This window comes from Abramis brama (assembly GCF_963993115.1).
Source record: "Abramis brama genome assembly, chromosome: 4".
In the NCBI taxonomy this organism is placed as follows: Eukaryota; Metazoa; Chordata; class Actinopteri; order Cypriniformes; family Leuciscidae; genus Abramis; species Abramis brama.
In genome coordinates, this window is record NC_139966.1 from 24,956,304 (window position 1) to 24,983,752 (window position 27,449).

General features: G+C 39.3%; 1 protein-coding gene across 1 annotated transcript in view; it reads right to left on the reverse strand.

The window, feature by feature from the left end:
- The window catches only part of LOC311082111 (alpha-tectorin-like), a gene marked incomplete at its 5' end in the record, with an annotated part of 28,839 nt that extends 2,173 nt beyond the window's left edge, over positions 1 to 26,666 (reverse strand). The window contains 12 exons of the mRNA XM_084112855.1: positions 1,339 to 1,584; positions 2,580 to 2,743; positions 2,883 to 3,067; positions 4,743 to 4,838; positions 23,048 to 23,179; positions 24,458 to 24,590; positions 24,665 to 24,852; positions 25,075 to 25,092; positions 25,190 to 25,269; positions 25,932 to 26,123; positions 26,275 to 26,351; positions 26,643 to 26,666. Of these exons, the coding sequence (XP_083968981.1) occupies positions 1,339 to 1,584; positions 2,580 to 2,743; positions 2,883 to 3,067; positions 4,743 to 4,838; positions 23,048 to 23,179; positions 24,458 to 24,590; positions 24,665 to 24,852; positions 25,075 to 25,092; positions 25,190 to 25,269; positions 25,932 to 26,123; positions 26,275 to 26,351; positions 26,643 to 26,666 (1,535 nt within the window). The remainder of the gene's footprint in view (positions 1 to 1,338; positions 1,585 to 2,579; positions 2,744 to 2,882; positions 3,068 to 4,742; positions 4,839 to 23,047; positions 23,180 to 24,457; positions 24,591 to 24,664; positions 24,853 to 25,074; positions 25,093 to 25,189; positions 25,270 to 25,931; positions 26,124 to 26,274; positions 26,352 to 26,642) is intronic.
- Between the last annotated feature and the right edge of the window lie 783 nt (positions 26,667 to 27,449).

The following is a 27,449-nucleotide window of genomic DNA, read 5'->3' on the forward strand; positions in this document are numbered from 1 at the left end:
CCATCCTGGCTGCTGCTTTCAAGACCAGGCAGTGAGACTGATACAGCTTCGGTTGCAGCTCAAAGTTTCCAGCCTCTGGTTCCTCAAGCTACAGCCTGATCTCCAGTCATTATCTGGTGCTTCTCCATCTCCTCGATTCTCCAGCATAGCCATCTCATCTGGCTTCCCTTTCTCCTGTTGACTGCCCTGTCCAACTGTTTGGATCATCCTCACTCTTAACCATCCCTATTGTGCCTTGTCTTATCAATAAAATTCAATCCCTTGGTCATTCTGCATCTGGGTCGTCTTTCTCCATAAGACTGCTGTGACAAAACTTGACACAATTGTCTATTTTACATTAGTTAGTGTCATAAAATAAAATGCTAAATCCTCTCTGGACTGATCAAATCTGACCTATGTGACCTTTTAAATGCAAAAGAGCCTCACAAGCTGCACTCAGAGCCAGGACAATCTCATCTGATAATATTAAAACAGAAACTCTCAGTAGCGGTGTTCATTTCAACCCTGAGTCGGACAATAATGCATACAGAGTCAGAGAATATATGTTGTATGGAAATAGAACAGGTATAGTCTAGTTTAATTAGGTCCGAATGATGACCAAGATATACTGATGAGTTCAATGAAGTTTTTGTGCATCACACAAAAGATAAAGCGTCAGTTTTACTCCAGAAAATCACAGTAAGAGCTGAATAAACACTGTATAAAAGTGCGCATTAAAGTCTTATCCATAAACTCTCTCTCTCTCCCTTTCATTATCATCATACACAGCGAAGTACACAAAACACTTGTTACAACTAACAGTAAACAAATATATACACACAGCTTTTCAGGGGGTGCTTAATAAACTGGTAAACTTTATATCCGTAAAACGACTCGATGAGCTGTCATAAAGTGTGTGCTCTCCCTTCCATTTCTGCCGTGATCAGTAACGTTAGGCCTGTCGCTCTGAAGACTGTAAGCTTGATCACGAACAGTTGTACTGATCCATCCTCGAGTAACAACAAGAGTAAATGAAGACTGCTATGTTCATTCTTACATCTTATAACAAAACACCTCAATCGCTTAGAAGACAGCTGCTCCGGCATCGAAACAATGGCAGACTGTGTCCAGTTGTGTACACACACTGCCAACACACATTTATGTTCAAACACCAAGTAATGAATTTTGCATAATAGGTGCCCTTTAATGTAGTACTCATTTCTACTGCATTACTTCCTGCATAGTTACCTATTAATGATGGACCATTATTTTTTAAAGTGTTATCCAGTTTTGTTGTATTCACTTTCTGAGACTGCAACAAATTTAATCATATAACAATTTAAACATCAAGACACTCACTCGTTGATAATCAGATTCCAGCGAACATGATATTTGGCATCGTTAACAGGTGTGGCCCAGCAGTTGTCCAGAACTGTTGCAATTTGGTTTCTATCAACTCCTTCCACCTCAACAGCCACATATATCTGCTGGTTCACCTGCATTTGCACCTCCCCTTCATATGGGCTAGTAAACTCTGCATCATGGTAGGGAATCATGCGGATCTGGTATGTGCCCTTGCCAGCAGGAAGTTCCTCACTTATCACACTGTAGGCAAAAACATAAAAATAACAGCAACCAGGACCTAAGTCGATTGTAATGGTGATAGCTCATGCCTTACGACACTCAAACCTCCAGCCTTTCAAATATCAGCCTAAGGCAGCAAACCTGCTTTATAACCACTGTAACCTTTATCAACACTTAACTATTAACACTTGTGGATCAGGTGAAATTCTCTGGAAAGTCCTAAATTAGATAACTGATTTTATTAATTTGATTATATAATAAGCAGTCTCTGTCATGTTCAAAAAGACAGATATGTTAGAAAGTGAATGCAGTCAATCCAATTTGGCAAAACATGGTGATTTATCAAAATCACAGTTCTCGTTTGCCATGATCACTGCAATTAAAAAACGGTAAAACTTGTGGTCCCATTAATGTGCATAAACTAAAATAAACTAACAATAAGCAATCCATTTTTTATAGTAGTAATTAATCTTTAACGTTGTTAATAAAAATGCAACTGTTAATTCTTGGTTCATGTTAATTCAGGTCCATTTATTTACATTAATAGATACAACTTTTGATTTTAATAATGTATTAGTAAATGTTGAAATTAACATTAAGACTAATAAATGCGTTAGAAGTATGTATCATTGTTAGTTTGTGTTAAGCAATGTAGTTAACCAATGTTAACAAATGGAACCTTAATATAAAGTGGTACCTAAAAATATTATAGATTGTCTGAATACTACCAAAGTCCCTTTAAGACAAGTCTTTTCACTTGGCGGCCATCTTTGAAACGCCACTCGGGCATGCAAGTGCAGCTCCTATCTTTTTGAATGGGGAAACATCAAATTCTCCAAAAGTGTTTGCCAAGCTTACGATTAAATTTCATATTTGAGATCACCAATGAAATCTGACAACATCTGTCTCATATTTTTTCTATACACTCGAATCATGACAGAAAACAAAATTTTTCAGGCTGGATCAAGCTCTTTGATACTACACACTGTTATTCAGAAGATATTGAGAACCCTTACCCGCCTTTGGCTCGGAAACCTACAGGCATAGATATAGTCTGGATCAGAGGGTATGCACAAAAAAATGTCATGTTCATCCATATCTGTCTTGAAATGATGCTGTGGTCAGTGTCCATCAGGTCAGACTGAATGGAGTTTTGGTAGATGAAGTGAGTCCTGTTGCTCTATGAGGATGTGAACAAATGTCAATTTCAAGCTATGGGACAACTTACTAATCATTACACACACAGGACTGTATGTACAGTATGGATATGCATCCCATTAGTAGCTCTAGTGATGAAACAGAAATGGAAAGATCATTACCATCAGAGTGGTACCACATATGTGGCCTTCATTGTCAAAATAAAACAGAAGTCTGCCATCCTCAAGGGTTCCAGTGCAGCTTGGGTCATTTAGGTGCAGGTGCTCAGGATAAAAACCAGATTCAAAGAGCTGGCAGCGGGATAGAGATATGAAGCCGGTGCTGCTGGTACAAGACTCCACAGCATCTGAGCAAAGAAAGGATTGCAAAGATTATGTTTATGTATATTTTGTGTGTATGTGTGTGTGTGTGTGTGTGTGTGTGTGTGTGTGGTTTAAAATTGAATTTGAGATCACATTAATAGATGTAGGTGGCAATTTTATTGTGAAATATTTTTTTATTGCGAAAGTGGGCGATTGCAGTACAGTTATCTGTGTTGGTTTATCACTAGCAGTTCATGCCTAATTTTGCCTCTACTGCAGCACTCTTAAACAATCTTGTCCAGAAAAGCCCTACCTAACCAGGTAACATGGACCAGAGAGACTGAACAAAGCTCTGGATTGGTGACCCATGTTTTGTGATTTAACATCTATTAACACTTGCCCCGCGAATGATGGAAATTTACAGCAATCCATGTTTTCACTGTTATACAAGGCGCTATTACAAATATTCAGAAAGAGTCCTGAATCTCCGGTTCAAAACACAGGCAAAGAAGGAGAAACAAATAAACAAAATCAAGAAAATAAATCAAAACTCCCTAACGTTACTGAATGAGATGTCAACCCAGGAAAAGATACAGGTATTTGCAAGCTTTGGGGGTGTTGATGAACTCGATCTAATCCATCTATGTATTGATCATCAATCTGAATCTGATCTGGATAGTCATTGACAAAAAAATGTATTCTCATCTTTTTGTTCAAAATGTTGCTTTTTTATTAACCTTACCCACATTCAAGTGTTGATAAAAAAAAGAATGAATGAAGCTAGAACTGAAGAATTATTATTATTTTTATTTTTTTTAAAGCATAGGCTCTGTTCTTTCTTTTGATATATTTTATGTTCAGATATTCATACTACTAAATATTTTGGGGGCCATGACAATTTTGTGAAAAATTATCAAAAAGCTGATGGGGAAAGAGTTAATGTGATCTCAAATTCAATTTTAAACCATATGTAAAATGTAAGAATATTTTTTACAGTCAGATTTCCTCAAGAGAATATGAATGACTGCAGTTTCATTAATGTGGCTAATTTAAACTGATTGTGTTACAAGTCTTACAACCATCCCTGAGCTCCTCTATACAAACCATTCAAATCGAATTGAGAAAATTGTGTGACATTCTGATGGAAAACAAAAAATATATATAAAAAATCCATTATATAATAAACATTAGTTAAATATCAAACAGTTCATTATCTATGATTTTCTTATTAATAATATGCAATGTAGTGCTGTGAATTGATTAAAAAATATTATCTAATGTTTCTGTATGATTAAATATTTTAATGTGAATATGTTTAATATTCCTTTAATAAAATCAACAAATACTATGGCCAGTATTGGCAATATTGATACCAATACAGATACTTCTTTTTTTCTTAAATCGCATTTAATATGTCAACTGCAAAACTATCAAACTACTGTTTTTGTTTATTATTTGTTTCTATCACACCTGTGTGGATTAATATTTGAATAAAAGTACAAGCTACTGGTAGCATAAACAAGGTAGTCTGACAGAGAAGGACATGTGTTGGTTTCCTAAAAGTGGGTCTTGTAAGTGCAGTTGAGCACATACAGAAATTAATTCATAATTTTAGATAGTTGTATAGACTGTGGAACTGTGACTTGAGTGAATGAAAACGTGTTTATTTTATTTTTTTAGATGAATGTATGAATATACAACAAGTGTGAGAGCACTTACCAAAGTTTTCAGGATTTGGTCTTTGTCCCAAGCAACAACAGCCATAGACACCACCTCTTTCCTGGCAAGCCTCATTTTCAGTGCAAGTACTACAAACTAAAACAGACAAGAAGACGACTTTTGCACAAAAGGACATGGAAGACGGCAGTGATTTGGATCTTGACCTATCCATATGTGTTAAAGTATATCAGTACATCAGAGTGGCTGAAGATTAGAGCCATTGTATTTACACATTGAAAACCGTTGAAATTGGCAAAAGAACTGCAAAAATAAATACAAGAAAATAACCATTACCATCATAACCACCATCGACATGAAAAACCCAACGGCCGATGGGGACATCAGGTATGGCTAGCCGTTTTATCATTAAATACCACTGGCTGTACTAGAATTCCAGATATCTCTTCTCCAATTTTGAAGTCGTATTTGGAATTAAGATATCTACAGTGCTATTTTGACTACTCATATTCATCCATTGGAAAATATTTTTGGATATCTTCAAATGAGTTTTTATTAGTAGAAACTGAAATACTGGAAGCAATATTTTTGAAATGTTTAATGTGAGTTTACATCAAATATTTACAGGCTGAAATTTGTGACTACATGCAAAAGAAAATGGTCAGTAACATTCCAACACCGACGCATACATGTCAGTAGTGCAAGTGCGCGGATCTGCTGCATCAGATATAGAACGTAGTTTACCGTCTGCGATTTGGAGCATGTCCAACGTGGAACGTGTAGTGGACAGTGTAAAACAGTTTATACCAATGCGACTAGAATCTACTGTGTATCATTTTCCATAGCAATGATTATTTACAGCAGTGTTTCTGCGAAATTTCTGTATGACAGCTGCCAAACTTCCAGTGAAAACAAGAGCATTTAGTAGTGGTGACGTTCGGCACCGAGGCTTCGAAGCTTGTATCAAAAAAACAAAACATCACACCAGAGAATGTCTAATATGGCGAGAAGTTTCACTCTCAGTACACTTCCGGCTTCTGAACTGGTTGCAGTTCCTCTCTGATTCCATATGAGGGCGCTCACAGGACGAGTGCAGAATGAATGGAGGTCTATGGCGCTATACCAATAAAAATTCACTTTTCTCAGGATATAATTTTTTGTCTAGTAATTTGAATGTTGTATTCGAAAGGAGATGCAAATAAATTACACATTGCTGGGTGTTAGATTTTTTAGAGTCACTTATTTGCTTTAAAAAGTCTTTTAAAGTGTCAATGACGTCATATACATGTACGACCAGAGATACTGCTTCACGGCAATCCTTCAGTCACTTTGGTGTGTTCGCGCTCTGCACTTTCTTTTCTCTCGAGGCATCGACAACACAGCTGACACAGGTAAACACACGTGCTAGAAGAGTTTTTGTTTTGTTTGTTTCTGGTCCCGCTGCGGATGACACGATGCCATCAAGCGGCATCTCTGGTCGTAATCAGTCCTTCACTGACCAATCAGCGTTCATTAGCAGAATGCTTGCGTGTTATGGGCAAAAACAACTCAACCTGTAAGAAATCAAAAGGACATAAGTACTCGTTCATTCAACTTTCGACCTAAAACCCATGTTGAACTTGCAAAATCTACAATCAGATTTGAGATTTATCAACGGCAATCGGGTGAAAGAGACACATTTAGCTGTCTAGCCCCATTGACTCCCATTCATTTTGCACTCATGGCGATCGCCCCCAGTGGAACTCTGGTGGTACTACAACCAAAATTCGGTCCAATAGAGCTTAATAGGGAGTGGGAAGGCTCTCCGTAGACGGGCTCTGATCACACATTGAAGCAGTGTATCGGAGCTTGAGTCGTTTTGCCATAACCACGTGATCTGTGACGTCCGAAGCTTCGTTTCCACACACAGTCATGTGACTGCTTCATATTCAGATTCAAAAATAGCGCGAACCCCTTGAGCAGGTTTCGAGTGTCATGCTCTTCGGCAGTAGAAAATAAAAAAAGAAATAGACTTAGCCCTCACACTGTTGAACAAGTCCTGTTCCTTAATAAAAAACTTTAATTTATTAAATTACCCACAAAATAAAATGTCAGCTCCCCAGTTCACAAGCACTTCACCACTCCACAACAATTTTCTTTTATTTTGATTATATATGCCTACATGAGCCTTGCCTATGAACTTGTAGGATTAGGACTGAGGCTAAAGTTCATGTTAATAAGGCTGCATTTGTAGATCAAAGCAGATTCATAAGAATTGTTTCTGTACAAGTGAATTAGTCCCATTTATTATTATTTTTTTCATAAATTAATTCATACAGTTGTTTGTTCATACATTGCATAAGAACTACATCAACACTAACACATGAATTATGAGGATTAATTGTATTGCTTTGTGGTTTACAGAGCACAAAGTGATTTATTAAATGAAAAAAAAAAAAAATGAAAAACGGTCTTCTGGGACAGAAAAAGGCAGCTTTTCCACCTTTTGACCACAAGATGTCGTTAGTGTGCAACGTATTGAAAAGCTTCGAGAAATGAACCATTTTACGTTACAGTTGAGGGGGAAAGCCCCAGTGCTTCACAAAGCTTAATTTCGCCATCACTAGCATTTAGCACTCAGACACAATATAAAGACGATATCCTTTTTCTTGTTCTTGTTTTCCGTTGGAAAAATTAATAAACGCTTCTTGTTTGCCGATTTTTCTATTCACATGGATTTTTTGCTCCTTGGGAAGCTAATGATAATGATATTCCAACTGTTCATTCAAATCAAATGTGATATGTGAGATTCAATAATAGTAATTGAAATAATAACATATACCAAAATATAGGTGTCACGGAGTAACTCACACCATCCACTCAGCAATCAGCACCAGATCCACCCACTTGTTCATCATCACTGGAATTCTAATCACCTTCACACCTGTTCAACCTCATCAGCCTCATATCAACCCTGCACTCCATTCAGTTCACTGTTTGGTCTCGTCACACGCTACACAGACTCTACCTGCTCTCTTCAGAATTACATTCTACCTTACCTGATCGTTGTCTTCATCCTCGTCTTCGTCATCTAAGTCAGCTGTCTTCGGATCATACTCGTGTATCCGTTCCGTTCATCATCCCCATCATCAGTTGTTTCCAGTCAGCTAAGTTCTACGTGACCTTCAACTACTATCCATCACCAGTTGTGTTCTATTTTGTTTTCTATTTTTCTAGTTCTACAGAGCGTGACTCTGTAAATACACTTACCTTTATTTACTTTCACCGTCTGTTCCCTTCTGTGTCATGACAGAAGACCAGACCGTTATGCAGAGCACGAGCACGGATCCGTTTACCAAACTGGTTCAAGCAGTTGGCAATCACTGCCACCCTCTCCTTCTACTATTGCCTCTGCCAGTCCCATGGCCTGTCCAGTGACATTCTCCGCCAAGGCGGAGGATTGCAGCGGATTTCTTCTTCAGTGCTCACTATATTGTGAAATGCTGCATCTCTTACCCACGGATCGCGCTAAGTTGGCCTTCATGATTTCTCTTCTCTCCGGGCGAGCGCTACAGTGGGCACAGTCGTTGTGGCAGTCCAACACTCCAGTAACCACCTCATTATCAACCTTCACCAACCACATCAAAGTCGTCTTCGGACAAACAACTTCAGCCCTCTCCGTTCACGATCAACTCTTTCGCCTTCAGCAAGGTACTAATTCAGTCAGTCAGTATGCCCTAAACTTTCATACAGTGGCAGCCTCTAGTGGATGGAACGAAACCGCTCTTCTGATCGCCTTTCGTCATGGCTTGAATGCTGATATTCGCCAACTAACTGTAATTTACGATGATTCCATGGGGCTCGAAAGTTTCATCCAAACAACCATCCATGTGTCACGACTGTCAGCCTGCTCACCGCATCCATCTCTGCTGTATCCTCAGCCAGCTGCAACATCTGTCGCCCTTCCAGCACCCGAACCCATGCAGTTCGATTCCACCCATCTCACTCTTGCGGAGCGTCAGTGGCGAATTAACAACCGATTGTGTCTCTATTGCGGAGGAGAAGGACACATCTTACAGAACTGTCCCATCTGACCACCACACCCAGCGGTGAGTACAGTCCATCTACCGCAACAAATTTCTTCTCAAACCCGTACTACTTTGTGTATTCTGACTCATCAAACCTCTGTTTCAGCACAAACCCTCATCGACTCCGGCTCAGCGGGAAACTTCATATCACTCAACCTCCTCAAAAGGCTCAACGTTAAGAAGAAACGTAGCCCCCAAGCTCTAGAGATCCATTCCATCCTGGGAAAACCGCTGGGCTGTGGTCTCCCCCACCCTGACGCACTGCATCGGATGTCTGCACACGGAGAAAATCTCATTCATGGTGCTGGAAGGATCCACTGCGGACATCATCCTTGGACGCCCGTGGATGCAACAACATGAACCCCGCATGGACTGGAATTCAGGGGAGATCCTCCAGTGGGGTGAATTCTGCTTTCAACACTGTTTGTCTGCAGTTGTAAAGACCTGTTCCATCCCTCTTCAATCTAACCCCGATCCGAACCCTGTCATCTCACAATGTTCAACCTCCATCGAAAGCCCAGAGACGGAACACAAAGTGGAGATCCCCCCTGAATACCGGGCATTCCAGGATGTGTTCAGCAAGCGATTGGCAACCCAACTTCCACCTCATCAGCCATGGGACTGCGCAATCAACCTGCTACCTGGGGAGACCTTACCCAAGGGAAGGGTGTACCCGCTGTCCATCCCGCAGCAGAAGGCCATGGCCATGCCAAAAACCTAGGAGTAGTTCGCAAAAGTAGGTTTTTCAAAAAAACAAAATTTTCTCTCAAATAGCGCCTGAAGGTCGGGCAAATCCGAGGCAACCATTTTGTCCACCTTGAGCCAAGGATTCCAACGACATAAGACACTTGAGTCTACGCCTAATGGTTTAGGAGTTATGAGCCATTTCATACTTTTGATCACTGTAGCGCCCCCATCAGGCCGATCGGGGCGGGCCTTGGTGACGTTGTAGGCGGTGTGAGTACTACTGGCCCTCAATTTCAAGTCTCTACGACTTACCGTTCGGTCTGCCCGATCAGTTTTAGATGGAGAATGATGCATCTTAGGAAAATTAACAATAACAGTAGGGTTTCAGCACTACGTGCTTGAACCCCTAATTACTATTTGCTCATACTATTTGCTCAGGGTTTTTCTCATCTCTATCAGCTTACAACGTGATTTCATTTGTTAAAGCCACAGATTCTAATTTGGTATGTTTGAGCCATATTAACTGAGGCACACATAGCATAGTCAATTAGCATTAAGCTATTTGGCAAAGCAGGCCTAGGTACACATAGCATGGTTCCCAACTTTGGTCCTGGAGAACTCCTACATCTGCACATTTTGTATGTCTTCCTAATCAAACACCCGATTTAACTCATCAGCTCATCAGTAGAGCCTTCAAGACCTGAAATGGTTGTGTCAGGTCAGAGAGACATCCAAAATGTGTACTGTTGGGGGTACACCAGGGACCACACTGGTAGATTACAATGGATCTCCTGTTCCTGGATACATACCTTCCAGCAAAGTTCAGCTCCAACCCTGATCAAACACCCCTGAACCAGCTAATTTTGATCTTCAGGAGCACTTGATAATTACAGACAGGTGTGTTGGATCAGGGTTGGATCTAAACTGTGCAGGCAGATAGATCTCCTGCCTTGCGTCTCAATTTCCATACTATCCACCCTAAACAGTATGTGAAATAAAATAAGTGTGTCCCAAAACATAGTATGTTGAAAAGAGAATGCCAGAAGTCCCCGGATGGTCTACTATTTCCGGTGGTTTTTCGAAGTGTAGATCTGTGCTCACTATAACAGCTAATATTGCCCACAATCCATTGTGCTTTGTATGGAGTTTCCTTTGTGTCTTTTTTATTCAATCAAACATATTTCATTGGAGAGTATAACTAATTATTTTGTAAATAAAAAAATTAAAAGATTGCAAAAAAGTCTCCTTAAGGCTCAAAAATAAAGAAGTTGATAAAATTATTTGCAGTGCATGTAAATCTTTGAAAACCGTTATTTTTCTCTGTGCACTTTGAACACTTTTCATCACAAACACACACATTTTGCTCTCTTTTCTGCGGATCTAAATATTTTGCTTGCGAGTTGAAAAGTTTTGCTTGCGAATGAAGCTGGTTCTCAGTGGGCGGTCTCTACCAACCAGAATGGAAGGCCCTTTACTATTGGTCACCCTGAATCAAAGTGACAGGTTTACCACGCCCACTACGTTTTCCCGCTGTTGCTGCACAGTGTGTCTGAGAGAAGAGCGAGCGAACTAGTAACATGGCGAGCAACAGGTCCTTTACTGGGTAAGATAACTGATTTAATATCACTGTGGCGAGCAGGACGAGGCTGGTGGCATGATTACAGATGAGCGACACCCGTGGGACGCACCGATCTCATGTCTATCATGGAGGAGCGGAAGCATAAGAGGAGGAGCAACGACAGGAAAGGTGGAGAGAGGACTGGCCTGGATTGTTCATTGTGTTGTGTTTTGTTTTATTATGCGTGGTGGCAGTCGTCCGTGACTTTTTTGTATTTGTTTATTTTTTAAAGTCTTTGAACGTTCACCGGTTCCTGCCTCCTTCCCACAATAACGAACTGTGTTACAATCACAAAATCAGTGACAAGTGAACTGAATTATTCTCTTCTTATGTTCTCCCATTTAACCCTCGGGGGTTGGCAAACGCGCCGGCGCGTTTTGCTGGATTTTCTTCACATTGTAGCACAATAAACTTAAATTACTCCGTCATTTATGGTCATACAGAAAAAAGAAATATGAAAAAAGTATTTGATATGTCTTTTGTGTGTGTCCACTCACAATCAAAACAAAACATTGTGCTTTTGTAAAATAAAGAAAATAAATGGTGTGCTTTCTGCCTCCCCGTCGCGGTGAACTTTTTTTTCTTGAGCACATCTATAAACTGAAACAAAACTCAGCGAATACTTGTCACACATTTATGAGCCATATATATATAAACGTTTAAGCGTTTACTTTTAAATGATCGGATTCAAAATGAAAACAAATATTCTCTGTTTAAGTCATTTGTATAAAACCAACAAGATGTCCAGCTTCTCAAACCCTCGCTCATTATTTTTTAATTTGGCCACGCGCGCAAAAGAGATTGACATGCAAATCTCCACGTTAAGGAACGCGAACACGCTCATTACCTCAAAAACAAAGCACCAAACTTTAGCAGTCTCTGCTTTTCATCGAGTTTGTTAGACACGCTGTGAGCTTAGTCAGCTTACATTGGATTTACCTCAGAAGAAGAAGAACGCGATTTGAAAACAAGAAAGATGTAAGGTAAGAAATGTATTCTGAATTATATTAGTTAGTGTTATTGTTTCATAAACTTCACGTTGCAGTTGAACTGTTGCTAGATATATGCTGAATATTATAATGTTTAGACCCGTGTTCACTGTTAAATACTGTGTTTGTGGATATCTGCTCAAACGTAGATATGTATATGATAACAATAATGTTTCATAGTTTGGAGTGGCTCGATCGCTTCAGTAAGGGACTGTTCGTTATTTATTTAAGGGGCCACCGGAGGAGTTTTGAGATCTGTTGTCAAAAAAGACATGACCCTCCCTTCGCCAGCAATAATTTTTTCTATGACCCTCCAAAATGATTGTGAAAAAAGGCATGACCCTCCCCGATAATTTATTGATTAGCCTACTTCTGCAAAGATGTTCAGATAGCCATTGTTTGTTTTTTTTTACACCATAAACTCTTGCTTTCTCATCTTACTAGGGCTGTAACGATAGACCAAACCCACGATTCGGTTCGTATCAAGATTTTTTCAACATGTGGGTGGCGCTGCGAATAAAGCATCTAAAAGCTGTCACAAAATAACCGGCGAAAGTAATGATTATTAGCCTAATATGTCAGATATAGCAAATATAGCAAGGAGACATTTTAATTGTTTATTAATAAACAAGTGTTTTCTGTGTCGACTGCAAAGATGAAGTTGACAATGAAGTTGACAATGAAGTTGACAATGCGTCGCGATCTTCTCAGAACGCGCCAGAGAGAAATGCACATTTCAAAAGCAGAAAGCAGTCTGTTTTCCTTCGTTTTGAATTGTTCTGTTTAAAAGTAGACATTTCAAGCTTTCTATATATTTCTCAGGTCTGTGAGGCAAGTAGCATACCTTACGCAGAGTTTCGGTTCATTTATGAGACAAGAGTCCAGTTCACTCGCCCGCGCCTCCGTGTCATGTTCACCTAGACAGTTCTACTATATTTACTTCTTAGGCTATTTATTAAACACAGATGAAACATTGATTAAAATTAAGATACAATTAATAAAGAATCGAAATTCACTTTAAAGAAAGGCTTTGTGCTTTCTGTTTGAGGTCTCTGCATGGGATATTTTTAAAGTCGCTTTCAGACACAGAGCAGTCATGTCTGTAATGGAGAACTGTCACGCCCGTAACATTGTTTTTATTTTATTTTTTCACATAAATTGCGAACACGAAAAATTAAATAAAAATAGCCTAATATTTGATGTTCTGTGGAGGCCGATCTTTATTCATCCGGTGGGTATATATCTTTTGGTTTGCACAGTGTAATTTATAGAATTACTAACAAATATTTTGCCACCTAAAAGTTAAAAAGATTTTTTGTGTCACGTCACATGTGTATTTCCCTCATATTAAATATAAAACGCATTTGTAGACTGATATTTTTCTAATGTCTTTACTCCTTTCAGACGTTTCAACATATTGGTATTAAATGCATTTTCTGAGAATTTATATTTCAAGTTTTGACTGCAAATGTCACGTCCATAACACTGGAATCGCCCAATTTTAACGAATTTATCCTCAACTAGTTTTTGTGGTGTAGGTCTATGTATTTAATGTTAACTTAAATAATACTAATAGTAATTTAAAGATGTGGTAGCCCTACATCTTACACATCGTGGAAACAAAATAAGAATAGAAACTAAAATATGGTAGTAGCGCGCTAGCGCACATTCTATCAACTGCAGTTCTGGTGCCTCAGTCCCAATGTAAAACTCGACGTACATTCACATCACATGTTAATGCAGCGGTAGAGGTACACTCACAGGACACTGTGCACTTATTCGCATTCACAAAAGTTCATTATTAGCTCGTGCTTTAAAGCTTTGCCGGGAAAACATTTCTTTGGCATTCTGTTCTGACATGATGCACTTTTTCTAAGCACGAACTGAAGTGCGCGAACAGCGTCAAACGTGATTTTTGTTGGGTCAGACCCATCTGATATCAAAGGGGGGCTGATAACGCGAGATCAACATGCCATGGAGCTAAATGGAAAAAAATAGCAAACAAGCCACTTTGAAATGTTGCTATTTTCATGAATATAAAAGTTGGGTGACCCTCCCCTTAGACTTAAAAAAAGTTGGATGACCCTCCCCTCAACAAAGAATAAAAAGACATGACCCTCCCCTATTTTCCTCCGGTGACCCCTTCCATAAATACCGAACGGTCCCTAAATAACGCGCTGTGCGCTTGAAAAGCAAAACACACCAAACATTAGGCTTCATGTTTTTACTCCAATCTCATTTCATAACGTCATAATGAATGGAAACATTTGAAGTGACATGATAATCAATATATTTTTCTCTAGTGTAGTGTTTACTGAAGTGTTCCTTTTTATATCAAATGTATTTTTATTAAGGCATATGATTTGACATACAATTCACTTGTACATTCTGAGAGCTTTTTTTTAAATAAAGAGAGAAAAAAAAAATATATATATATATATATATATATATACCGGTATATATAATATAATAATAATAAATAAAAAAACAAACAAACAAACAGTAAGCTTAAAGAGGTACAAAAGGCAAACCAAAAGTAACAAAAAAAAAAAAAAAAAAAAAACACTGACCACAATACCCCACACTATTCCATCCCCCTATCCACCCATCTGACCCTTTCCCATATATCTCCACCCTTCCCCGTAAAGACCTTCACTCTAGAACCATTACCATTGTCATATATTGTGTGCTAGGATGTGGACTGTTGTACTGGATTTGTAGTTTTTAGGTATGATATGAGGGGTTTCCATGTTTTATTAAATATGTTGAGCCTGTTTCTCAGTGCATATCTTATCCTTTCTAAATGAAGTGTATTAGTTAAATCCTCTAACCACATCTTAGAAGTCGGTACGGTTGCGCTCTTCCATAAGATGAGGATTAATCTCTTTGCTATTATAAAGCAATAAGAGAGAAAACGCTGTTGTGCCACGCTTAATTTTCTGAAGGTCTCTGATGTTCCAAGAATGATAAACAGGGGATCAGGTTCGATTGGAGTATCTATGACCTCAGACATAATGTTACATATATCAATCCAGAACGATTGAACCCTTGGGCATAGAGCAAAGCTATGGAGAAGTGTTGCTACGGAAGAGTGGCACTTATCACACATGGGTGACACTTCTGGGTATATGTTATGTAGTTTCTCTTTTGAATAATGAAGTCTATGTATAATTTTAAATTGGACAAGACAATGTCTTGCGTTAACGGAGCAATTATGTATGTTTTCAAGACTTTCTTTCCATAAATCGTCTGGAATAGATTCACCAAGTTCTTCTTCCCACTTTCTTTTATATTTTTCAGTTGGCGGGGAGCTTATTAGTAAGAGATTGTTATAGATACATGATATTTTACTTTCGTTAGGAGACAATTTCAGACAGTCGTCTATTTTAGATTGTGGTTCAGTCTCAAATTCTCTTAAGTATTTCCGAACGTAGTCCCTAACTTGAAGGTAACGAAAGAAATTATTTTTCCCCAGCTCATACTTCCTCTGTAGTTGCGTGAATGAAGCAAAAACGCCTCCCACGTATAAATCACCAATACATTGAACACCCCTCTCACTCCATGTAGAAAACGCTCCATCCAGATTGGAGGGGGCAAATGTGGGATTTCTATTGATGGGTAACATAAGAGAAATTGGTTTAAGATTAAAGGTGATCTTGATTTGTTTCCAGGTACGGATCATACTATGAATGATAGGATTGTTATTATACAGGGACTTATTAACCGCAGCTGGAGCTAGCAGGACTGCGGCCATGGAATATGGGTGGCCGTCCTCCCGCTCCAGCATTAGCCAATCAAACATTGGTATTGATGTGTTCAACCAGAAGGTAAACATCTTAATTGTTGAGGCCCAGTAATATAGCAAAAAGTCTGGGAGCGCCAACCCCCCCTCTGACTTTGGCCTACAGAGATGTTTTTTACCTATTCTGTGAACTTTGTGTCCCCACAGAAAAGGAACTATTAAAGAATCTAGGTTTTTAAAAAAAGATTTTTTTAAAAACATTGGGATGTTTTGAAATAGGTATAGTAATTGGGGGAGGAAAATCATCTTTATACAATTAATTCTTCCAATTAAAGAAATTGGGAGAGTATCCCAGAATGATAATCTAGTCTGCAATCGCTCTATTAGAGGAGGGAAGTTTGCTTGGAATAGAGATGAATACTGTTTTGTCACTTCTATCCCCAAATAGGTGAATTTCTCTGGAGAAACTGTAAATGGAAAATGGTCTAGGCATGCTAAGTCATTCATTTGGACCGGCATTAAAACACTTTTAGACCAATTGATACGATAACCCGAAAAGGTCCCAAACAGGTTGATTTTATCGAGAAGATTAGGGATGGAGATTTGAGGCCTTGTTATATATAAAAGGATGTCATCTGCGTACAATGATATCTTATTATTTGTGTCCTTGGTGGCGTAACCATAAATCTGGGGTTCCATTCTAATACATTGGGCTAGAGGTTCAATAACCAATGCAAAAATTAAAGGGGATAGGGGACACCCCTGCCTTGTTCCTCTATGCAAGCTGAACGGAGAAGATATTGTCCGGTTTGTTAATATTTGAGTTGTAGGATGTTTGTAAATGAGTTTGATTAGTGACAGGAATTTATTTCCAAAATTGAACCTATTAAGAACTTCAAATAAGTAACACCACTCAATCTGGTCAAATGCCTTCTCGGCGTCAAGTGCAAGTATGACCAGATCAGTGGATGGACCTCTCTTTGTATACATAATATTGAAAAGGCGTCTAAGATTAAAATTAGCACTCCTATTTGGTATAAAACCCGTCTGATCCATATGAACTAGCTTTCCCAATAAAGGATTCAGCCTATTTGCTAATATCTTGGCAAATAATTTCCCATCGACATTAAGGAGGGAAATAGGACGATAAGCGCCTACTTCCTGTGAGTCCTTCCCTTTTTTGTGAATCAATGTGATCACAGCCTCAGTTAAGGTGGGGGGTAAGTTACCCTGTATCTGAGAATGTTCATATAATTTCAACAGGTACGGGGATAAATTCTCACTGAATGTTTTGTATAGTTCCCCTGAAAGTCCATCAGGACCAGGTGTCTTATTACTCTTTAGGGAGGCAATGGCGCTCCGAACCTCTGCAATTGTGAGGTCAGAGTTCAAGGAATCACAATCTTCCTTGCTCAGTCTGGGAAGTTCACATTTATCTAAAAATGCATTAATAGTTACAGAGTCTGAAGTAGTCTTTGAGGTATACAAATTAGTATAAAATTCAAGAAACCTGTCATTGATATCTTTAGGCTTAGTAAGTATTGTATTATTGTGGGCTTTTATCTTGTGTATCGTTCTGTCATTTTCCATTTTTCTAAGTTGTCTAGCTAGTAGTTTGTGTGGTTTGTCACCAAATTCAAAATATTTTTGCCTAGTATAGAGGAATGCTTTACTTAGTTTTGCAGAGATAATTTTGTTATATTCATACTTAAGTGTTGCTATTTTCCTATGTAATATAATAGAGGGGGCGCGCGCGTTTTCTATGTCAAGTAATTTAATTTGATCTTCCAATTCTTTTAATTTAGTCTTATTTACTTTTTGTCTAGAAGCTTCAAACGAGATGATACAGCCTCTTATATAAGCCTTGAATGCTTCCCAGAGGATGGAGGGAGAGGTATCAGGGTTATCGTTCATTTCAAAGTATAGAGAAATCTGGTCTTTTAAGTATTCGCAAAATTTATTTTCAGTAAGTAAATGCGAGTTCAGTTTCCAAGAGGTGTGTGGTTTATCTACATGATCTAAACACACCGAAAAGGTGAGCGGGCTGTGATCCGAAATAACTATACTGTGATATTTAGCATTTAATGTGGACGGTATGAGTTTGGCATCCACCAGGAAGTAGTCTATCCTACAGTAGGGGTTATGTACAGGTGAATAAAATGAGTAGTCCCTGCCTGTAGGGTTCATCGCTCTCCATATATCCAGTACATTAGTGTTATTAATGAACGTATTTAAAAATTCACTAGAGGCATTCCTTGGGAGTCTTTTCGTGGAGGACCTATCAAGATATGTGTCGAGGACAGTATTAAAATCGCCCCCTATTATCAAGTGTGTTTGTGAAATGTCTGGTATCAGTGAAAAAACCTTCTGAAAGAATATGGGGTTATCTAAGTTGGGAGCATATATATTAACTAGAGAAAGGGAAATGTTATGGATTTCACCAATCACTATAATATAGCGGCCTTCTTTATCAGTGATTGTTTTTTTCTGTAAAAAGGGCACACCTTTTCTCAGTAGAATGGCCGCACCTCTTGCTTTGGATGAAAAGTTTGAGTGGTAAACTTCCCATATCCAATTTGCTTTTAACCTGCCATGCGAGCCATTCTTCAGATGAGTTTCCTGTAGGAACATAATGTCTGAGGTCAGTGATTTTAGGTGGGTCAGAATTTTACCCCTTTTGACTGGGTTATTTACTCTGCGTACATTCCAGCTGGAAAATGTGAGACCCTTCAGCCCTCTGGTTTGATTGTTTAAACTATCATACATCTGGAAAATGTGGTTAGTACAGTATGCATAGCAGTACAGTTGTCAATGTTTAGGATTTGAGTGAATGGTCCTCCTATCCCTCCCCTCCCCACTACCCCAGTCTCCCCCACATCCATTATCGAGGTCAATCCAATCTCCATAATAACAAATAAAAACAAAACTACTCTAGCCAATTCAAAGTGAATGTGGCGCGAGCCTACTTAAGGAAGTACGTACAAATAAACAAACCAGTAACTTCCCCACACCTTCTGGTGGCCTGATGCTAACTCCTATCTGTGATCACATAGCTTGGTAACTTACACAAAATGTTTAGGTAGTTTAGTGAAGAGTAGAAAATATAACTAATTAAAGTGCCATAGTGATATCGTATCCATGGGTGCACACACACGCGCATGTGCCATACCCACAAATATCCATATATCTAGCTAAAAATTAAAACTGTAATCAGGTTTTTAGGAAAAAATAAAAATAAAAATTAAAAATAATAATTATGTATATATATATATACACACATATATATATATATATATATATATACATATACACATCTATATATATGTATGTAAATAAAATAAAAATAAAATAAAAAGGAGAAATAAATGCATGTATGAACAAAAACGTATAAAGTTGTGACTCCAGGCAATAACAGTTTAAATAACTTTCAATAACAGTATAATTGTGTCGTAACTTCAGGAAATAACACTTTGAATATCTTTCAATAACAGCGAACCCTTTCCACACTTTAAAGAGCTAACGTCAAATTAACTGAACAATTATCAGGGCTCTGGATACGATATCAGAAAGAGAAAGAGAAAAAATAAAATAACAGCGCAAACCTCGGTTTGTATGATGCGGGACATAACATTTTCCAAATATTCTTCTAATGAAAATGGTGTTTTTTTTTTTTAGTCAGATAATGAGGCACCATCTGTGTGTAATGTTTTGTACAAGTCTTTAACTCACGTGGAAAGGAAACAGCTAGTGTTGTGCTAGCGCTAGCCATAAAAGCTAACGTGAACTAGAACCATAGACTGACTAGAACACAACCACCTTTCTGAATATCTTGGTTCTCCGCATCAGCAGTGATTGCATCAGTTTAACGTTACGCGTCCTTCTGTCTCGCTTCAGTTGAGCTCGGAGTCGATAGGCGTTCGGCATATTCCTCCGTTTTTTTGGCATCCATGAACGAGATCTGCGTGCCGTTATGGGTTATCAGGAGCCTGGCAGGATAGAGGAGGCCATACCTGACTCCAGGTTTGCCCCGTAGCAGCTCCCTCGTGCGGTTGAATAGTGCCCTCTTTTTAGCTACGGCAGGCGGATAGTCCGGGAAGATTTGAATCCTCTTACCACCGTGAAAGAGCTGTTTCTCCGCTGCAGCCTTGCGTAGGATATCCTCGAGCGTGTGAAAGTAGTGTAGTCTCAGTACAAATGGTCTGGGTGGCTCATGAGGCTCGGGCCGTCTTCGGAGGGTCCGGTGTGCTCTATCAATGAGAGGCTTCTCATTCAGGGATAGCACCTCTTGCAGCAACCCGGCGATAAAGTCTCTCAGTCTGGGTCCCTCAGTCCCCTCCGGGACTCCGATGACCCGGATGTTGTGTCTCCTCGAGCGCCCTTCTAGGTCTTCACATTTCTCAGTTAGTTTTTCTACTTCAGAGCTCAGGCGGGTGACTTGACGTTGAAGTGCAGTGACATCGTCCGACTGGTGTGAGGCAGACTTCTCTATCTCTCCAATAGTGTTAGCATGCGAGGTCGCGGTTTTCTCCAGGGTCGAAATGGATGTCTGCAATTCTTCTTTAGTTGTGGCCAATTCGCCTCTCAGCACAGTATACACCGTCTGTATACGACCATCGATGGTGGCGCAGATGTCATCTTTAATCTGAGTAACTTCATTTCGCAGCGCAGCAATAGCGGCCAGTACAGCTCGGTTTGGTGGGTCCGCCTCCTCAGTTGAGTCCGAGGGTTGATCAAGGCCTGATTCAAGTTGGTCGTTCTTTTTCGCTTTCCCCTTTTTTAACATTGTTTTTTTCCTTTTAGGTTAGGTTTCTCACTTGTTTGTGTCTTCTTATATCACCCCAAAGCACTTTTAAACGGATATACAGGTGTTTAGTGTATTAATAAAATAAAAGTTACGAGAGCTATGTAAAACACGTCTCACCCCTCCATTGCTCAGCAGCGCCCCCCACCAAGTGTTCCTTTTTAACGATTGATAGGCTGCTATAGGTTATTTTTATTATTATTTTATGCAGCACTGCAGCCTATGCCTACAAGGCACAACAAACCTGGTGTTCATTATATATATTAAGCCATCAATATTAATGATGTGTGTTCACGCCTCCTTGCATAAAGCTTTCTTACACAAAACATGTCTTACAAATTTAAAATCAATATATTGTTTTATCTGAATGAGTTGTAAGGATGATTTTCACATAGTTTTGGAGCAAATATTCTAGGCTACGCGATACAATTTTCAAAAGTCGTGTGAAGAAATAATCAGTATGGGTTTCATGGCCTTATTTCAGTGACAATTGTTTTTGTTTTTTTCACAAACCTCGCATAAATGTCATTATCTCAAAACTACAAACGTTTATATACATGCTGCTGATACATTATTATAGCAGAGTTTGTGCTGAATACAGTGTAATCAGACTTTAGCCATGAAAATGTCACAAGTAACAGAAATAAGAACAAATGTCAGCGCATGTCAGAACACCTCCAGGGCCCAGAAAACACCTCAGACCCTAGAGGGTTAAATACTTAACGTTGGCTAGTATAAGTAAGTGAATTGAGACGCAGCACAGGAACAGAATTGGGGACCCCTGAGCTACAGTGCAACCTGCTTCTTGCGCCTTATATACACCTCATGGCTGCCCACATTTCTTTCTCCTGCATGTTGGTGGATTTTCACATGATGTACACTCGGCTTGTATTGTCCAATCTTCATTGTCACCTGCTCTGTTGAGGGGTGATTCATGTATTCCATTGTTCTGCAGCATGTATTGCTCACAGCGGCATGTCGTGTATGTATTAGCAGGAGCAAGTCCCGTACTTATTAACTTGAAGGTCCCGTTCTTCGTGATCCCATGTTACAAACTTTAGTTAGTGTGTAATGTTGTTGTTAGAGTATAAATAATATCTGTAAAATTATAAAGCTCAAAGTTCAATGCCAAGCGAGATATTTTATTTAACAGAAGACGCCTACAGCGAACGGCCGATTTGGACTACATCCCTCTACTTCCTTCTTTAATGACGTCACTAGAACAGTTTTTTGACTAACCTCCGCCCACAGGAATACACAAAAAGGGGGGGCGTGGTCTTGTTGCGCTCCCACGGAGAAGAGGAAGAGTTGCGTTTGTAGAGTGTGTTTGTCGCCATGTCGTCGAGACGCTGTTATTTTCATCCCGAGTCAAATCACCTTTGTTTGGCCTTCCCTGAGCACATGCATCTCCACGTTATGGTAAGAGGCGTGACCTTTCCGGGCTACGTGCGCTAAGCTGCTGTCGAATCACAACAGAGGAACCGCTGGCACAATCAGAACTCGTTGCGTATTTCTGAAGGAGGGACTTCATAGAACAAGGAAGTTATCAGCCCGTTCAAAGGACAGTGAAAACAGCGGTATACTAAAATTGTGTAAATAAGTAAATTGTGTGAAAAATACTGTGTTTTTTTACACGCGAAACATGAACACGTTATATTGCACACTGTAAACACAATCAAAGCTTCAAAAACACACGAAAAACGGGACCTTTAATAACATTTGTCATATCCATTACTGTGCCAAACAATCCGAGAGTTGTCATGATATAGAAATAAGCACAGCTTTGACAAAATTGCTTTCTGTTTAATGATTCTGTTTGTGTTTAGGTATTTCACCTTTCTTTCCTTTTTCCTAATTATTCCCCTGTACAAGTCTTCCATAATTATGGCAAAAGTTTGGTCATCATTGCATCTTATTTTGACTTCAAAATGCATGTGCCAATGTCGTTGTACATTTTGTCATCCCTTAAGATGTTCTGCCCTCTAGTGGTTAAAAAGCTCTACTGTTGGTTTCCTAACCTAGAATATGCCATCTCACATAAAGATCATGTGGTAACAAGCATACATACACAATGTGGTATACAGCCAATTTAAATGAATTTAAATGAAATTAATATAGTTAAAATAGTCTATAATACCTGATGGTGAGGCTATTGATGAAGATTTTGGAGAGGTTGTTGACTGTGAGGATGATGATGGTGCTGAGGTTTGTGAAGATAGAGTAACTGGCAATGAAGATGATGAGGATGAAGTATCTGGCAATGAAGATGATGAGGATGACAAAGTTGGTGAGCGTGGTGTCGTTGCTAAAGATGGTGAGGATGGTGATGAAGGCTGTGAATGTGCTGATGATGGTAAGAATGAGGAAGATGATTTTTAACACGTTTACACATTTATTTAGACTTCTTGAATGGATGTTTTGTGTTGAGACTATTTTGTCTTACATTGAATGCACGTCTGCTGGTAGTCAGGACAGCAGTCACCGATTAGGATGCAAACCTCATCACAGTAACACCCACGGTAGCATTCGTTATTATGTCCAGCACAGCAGAGCACTGTGGGTACTGAACACTGGCCTGAAAGACATAAGACAATGACAGAGAACATAAAGAGTTCTGTGCAGCTTTTAAAATCATCTAGACATGACAATACAAATAACAGCAATACTTGGTGATCCAAATGTACTGCATATAAATAGAAATATGCACAGCTTTGGCAAAAGTTCTGTTCTGTATAAGGGGTCTGTTGTTTTTTCAAAATGTTTGTGCACCCAGGGAGGAGCAGGCTGTGCAGGGAGGAACAGGCTGTGCGGGGGGTGCAGGCTGTGCAGGGGGCCAGGAATCATTGTGTGTGCAGACTAGAGCTGAAACAACTAATCGATTTAATCGATTAAAATCGATTATTAAAATAGTTGTCAACTAATTTAGTCATCGATTAGTTGCTAAATAACTTTTATTTGCCATAAGCGGCTCATTTCGTGCATATTTTAAATCTGCGGTGACCAAAGTGTGGCAGTAATGAGCCACCGGAGGTTTTACTCAGCCAGTACAGCAGAAGAAGTGAATAGCCAATAGCTGGCCTCGTTTTATGTCACGTGCTTCCCACACAGCGTTTCTGCAGCATTCAGCGAGATGGTGGAGGCAGGCGGCAGTGGAGTAAGCTCGAGAAAGAAAAAAGCGGAAGATAAAACTAATCGAACGAAGTCATCCAAAGTGTGGGAGCACTTTACTTTGAGCCTTCAAAAAAGAAGAGTAACCTGTAAACTCTGCACTACTGAACTGGCCTGGCACGGGAGTACTATGTCTCTGCACGAGCACATGCCATTGGCACTTTATTCGAAGGATTGTTTACAATTTCACAGCATAAGCTATAAAGCTGTTTCCCAGGTATAAGCTGTGTGTTTACAGGAAAAAAAATAAATAAAATGCAATTTACTGCAACTGTATTCTGTTTTATTCTTATTCTTCGTGAAAATATGTTCTGAAAGATTCCTTAATAAGCTTTGTTCGGGATGTTAAACTACTTTAGGAGCCCTAAGGACTGCCATGGTGAAAACATTATTTGAAATGTCCTTGTGAAATTTGCTAGAGTACGTATGGGTCAGTGTTTTGATTGCAGAAGAGTTCGACAAAGCATTACTAACACATAATAAAAAACAACTCCAGGTATGTTTTTGATGAGGATATGACAATGCAAAATGGTTAAAATCTCTAAAAAGTCTATGATGAATGATAAAGACCCTTTGTTAATAATTTACTTGGGAAAAAATGGGCAAAACTAAAATATAAGTACATAAACCGATTAATCGATTATCAAAATAATTGTTAGTTGCAGCCCTAGTGCAGACCACATACACCAAATGGCCATGGTCATAATGGTCATCGCTACATCGTCTGGAGCTGACTCTGGCATGGCAGTCATCTTGGCAGAGTGCTCTGGCGTAGCGGCGGCCATCTTGACCAGAGACACGGGCGTAGCGGCGGGCATCTGTCCAGAGACACAGGTGTAGAGGCTGCCATTTTGTCTGAGGATTCTGGAAGGGCGGCCATGACAGCTGGAACCTCTGGCATGGCAGCCATGTTAGAATCCATCTCTACTATTCCCACAGTGTAAGATGAACCACTTAACTGAAGGGCGTGGTCCAGGAATTCCACCAGCGACCCCCAAGGACCATCACGGATGAGTATGTCTTGGTAGTGGTCATTGAGTCTGTGGCAGTAAAAGTCAATGAGGGCGAAGTCTGGGAAGTCTATGAGGCAGGCAATATCCAAAAAATCTTTAGTGTGGTCCCTGCCTTGCCGGAGCCTAATTAAACAAATTGCTGGATCTATCTTTGGTCAGGTCCTCTGTAATGCAGGGTGAACTCAAGAAACAAAGCTGGACACAAATGCAAAAAAATGTAACAACAAAATAAACAAAAACACAACAGAGAACAGGGAACCAAGAGAAGAATGAGAAACATCAAACATACATCCATGTAGGACAAGACCTGACAAAGAACACAGGAAACACGTTTAGGTTTAAGGCTACAATATATGGTGTAAAAACATCTGAGTGCTGCCCTCTTCAGGTTGAAAGGTGGCTACTGCAGTTGAATTTTCCTACTGGATGTTTGCGGTACTGCGTGACGTAAGCAGGTTCCAGCTCACCAAGCCCTTGGTACGAGCTACCACGCATAGTATTGCATCAGTTAGGATAGCTTCAAGTTAGCGTAGATTTATCTGTATTTAGTACAGTGGTCAGGAGGGTATGTAGGTGTAGTGTTGCTGGTTGCAACAGCACTGCTGGACTGCAGACTTGGAAATTAGGCGCCAGTGGTTGCATGCACTTGGCCTGGAAGACCGTGAGTTCCCGTCTAGAGCTCAAGTGTACAACCTGCATTTTACGCGGGATTGCTTCTACAACGCGATAGAGGTGGAAATGGGCTTCTCCACACAGCTCGCGCTGAAAAGTGACGCAGTGCCAAACGCTGCTCCTCCTGCATTGACTCCACCACCACAGCGGCGTCTTGATGCGAGTGATCATATATATTTTAATCACAATTTATGGTTAGGCTAAAGTTAATCCTCTGGGGTCGACAAACGCACCGGCGCATTTTGCTGGATTTTTTCACATAGCGGCAAAATATGAATATGCCTACAGAGAGCGCGCGCTATTGACATCAACTCGATAAAACTCATCAGATGCATGTACTTTACGTCGTCTTGCGAACCTGTCAGTAACTCTCCATTTTAGAGTCTGACAGCAGCTGTCAATTAATCCGTCACTGCGGGTCTCAGGTGCACCCCAATTTTTAATTTAAATAATTCAAATAGTTAAAATAGTCACCTGATGGTGAGCCTATTGATAATGAAGATGTTGAGGAGGTTGTTGACTGTGAGGATGATGATGGTGCTGAGGTTTGTGAAGATAGAGTATCTGGCAATGAAGATGATGAGGATGACAAAGTTGGTGAGTGTGGTGTCGTCCATGTTGATGATGGTAATGTTGCTAAAGATGGTGATGAAGGCTGTGAATGTGCTGATAATGGTAAGAATGAGGAAGATGATTTTTAACACTTTTAAAAAATTAAGACTTCTTAGATGGATGTTTTGTGTTGAGACTATTAAGTCTTACATTGAATGCACGTCTGCTGGTAGTCAGGACAGCAGTCACCGATTAGGATGCAAACCTCGTCACAGTAACACCCACGGTAGCATTCGTTATTATGTCCAGCACAGCAGAGCACTGTGGGTACTGAACACTGGCCTGAAAGACATAAGACAATGACAGAGAACATAAAGAGTTCTGTGCAGCTTTTAAAATCATCTAGACATGACAATGCAAATAACAGCAATACTTGGTGATCCAAATGTACTGCATATAAATAGAAATGTGCACAGCTTTGGCAAAAGTTCTGTTCTGTGTAAGGGGTCTGTTGTTTTTTTCAATTACTTTTCTTTTTTCTAATTCTTTCCCCGGTACTAGTGTTGTTGTTTTTTACTCATGGCAAAAGTTTGATCATCGTTGCATTTTATTTTGGCTTCAAAATGCACACACCAATGCCGTTGTACATTTTGTCATCCCTTAAGATGTTCTGCCCTCTAGTGGTAAAATAGCACTACTGTTGTTTGGCAGATCAGCTTCTTTTAACATGGAATAATTGTGATACCAGGCTGTTTTTTAAGCATGACAATATCTCAATTTCAGTGTTTTCCTAACCTAGAAAATTTTAACTCACATAAAAAAAATCATGTGGTAACAGGCTTACATGTACATAAAATAAAATTATTATTAAAAATTGTAATTTTCTGCTAAAATGATTTCCATTACTTATTTTTTCACATCAATCTACACTCCACATCCTATGATGACAAGGTAAAACCAGATTTGAGATAACTTTGTAAATTTAGTAAAAAATAAAAATAAAAATAAAAACTGAAATATCACAATGACCTTACCATTCAGACCCTTTGGTATGATAGTGGAAATTTTCAATTTTGTGCAACACTTAACCCTCTGGGGTCTGGGGTGTTTTTGGGGTCCTTGAGATGTTCTGACATGCCCTGACATTTGTGCTTTTTTCAGTTGCTTTTAAACATATTAATGGCAAAGGTGTAAATTCACTCTATATATCACAAACAGGGCTACCATAATATGTGAGCCACATGTATGTACATGTTTTCATTTTTGAGAGAATAATGTTTATGCATGGTTATTGAAAAAACTAAAAATGAAAGTTTCTGAAATAAGGCCACAAAACACATACTAAATATGTGGCAATAAGACTTTTGACTAATGGATGTTTTCTTCAAAATGATGTGAAAATCATCCTGCCTAATCATTCACATAAAACGATACATTGAT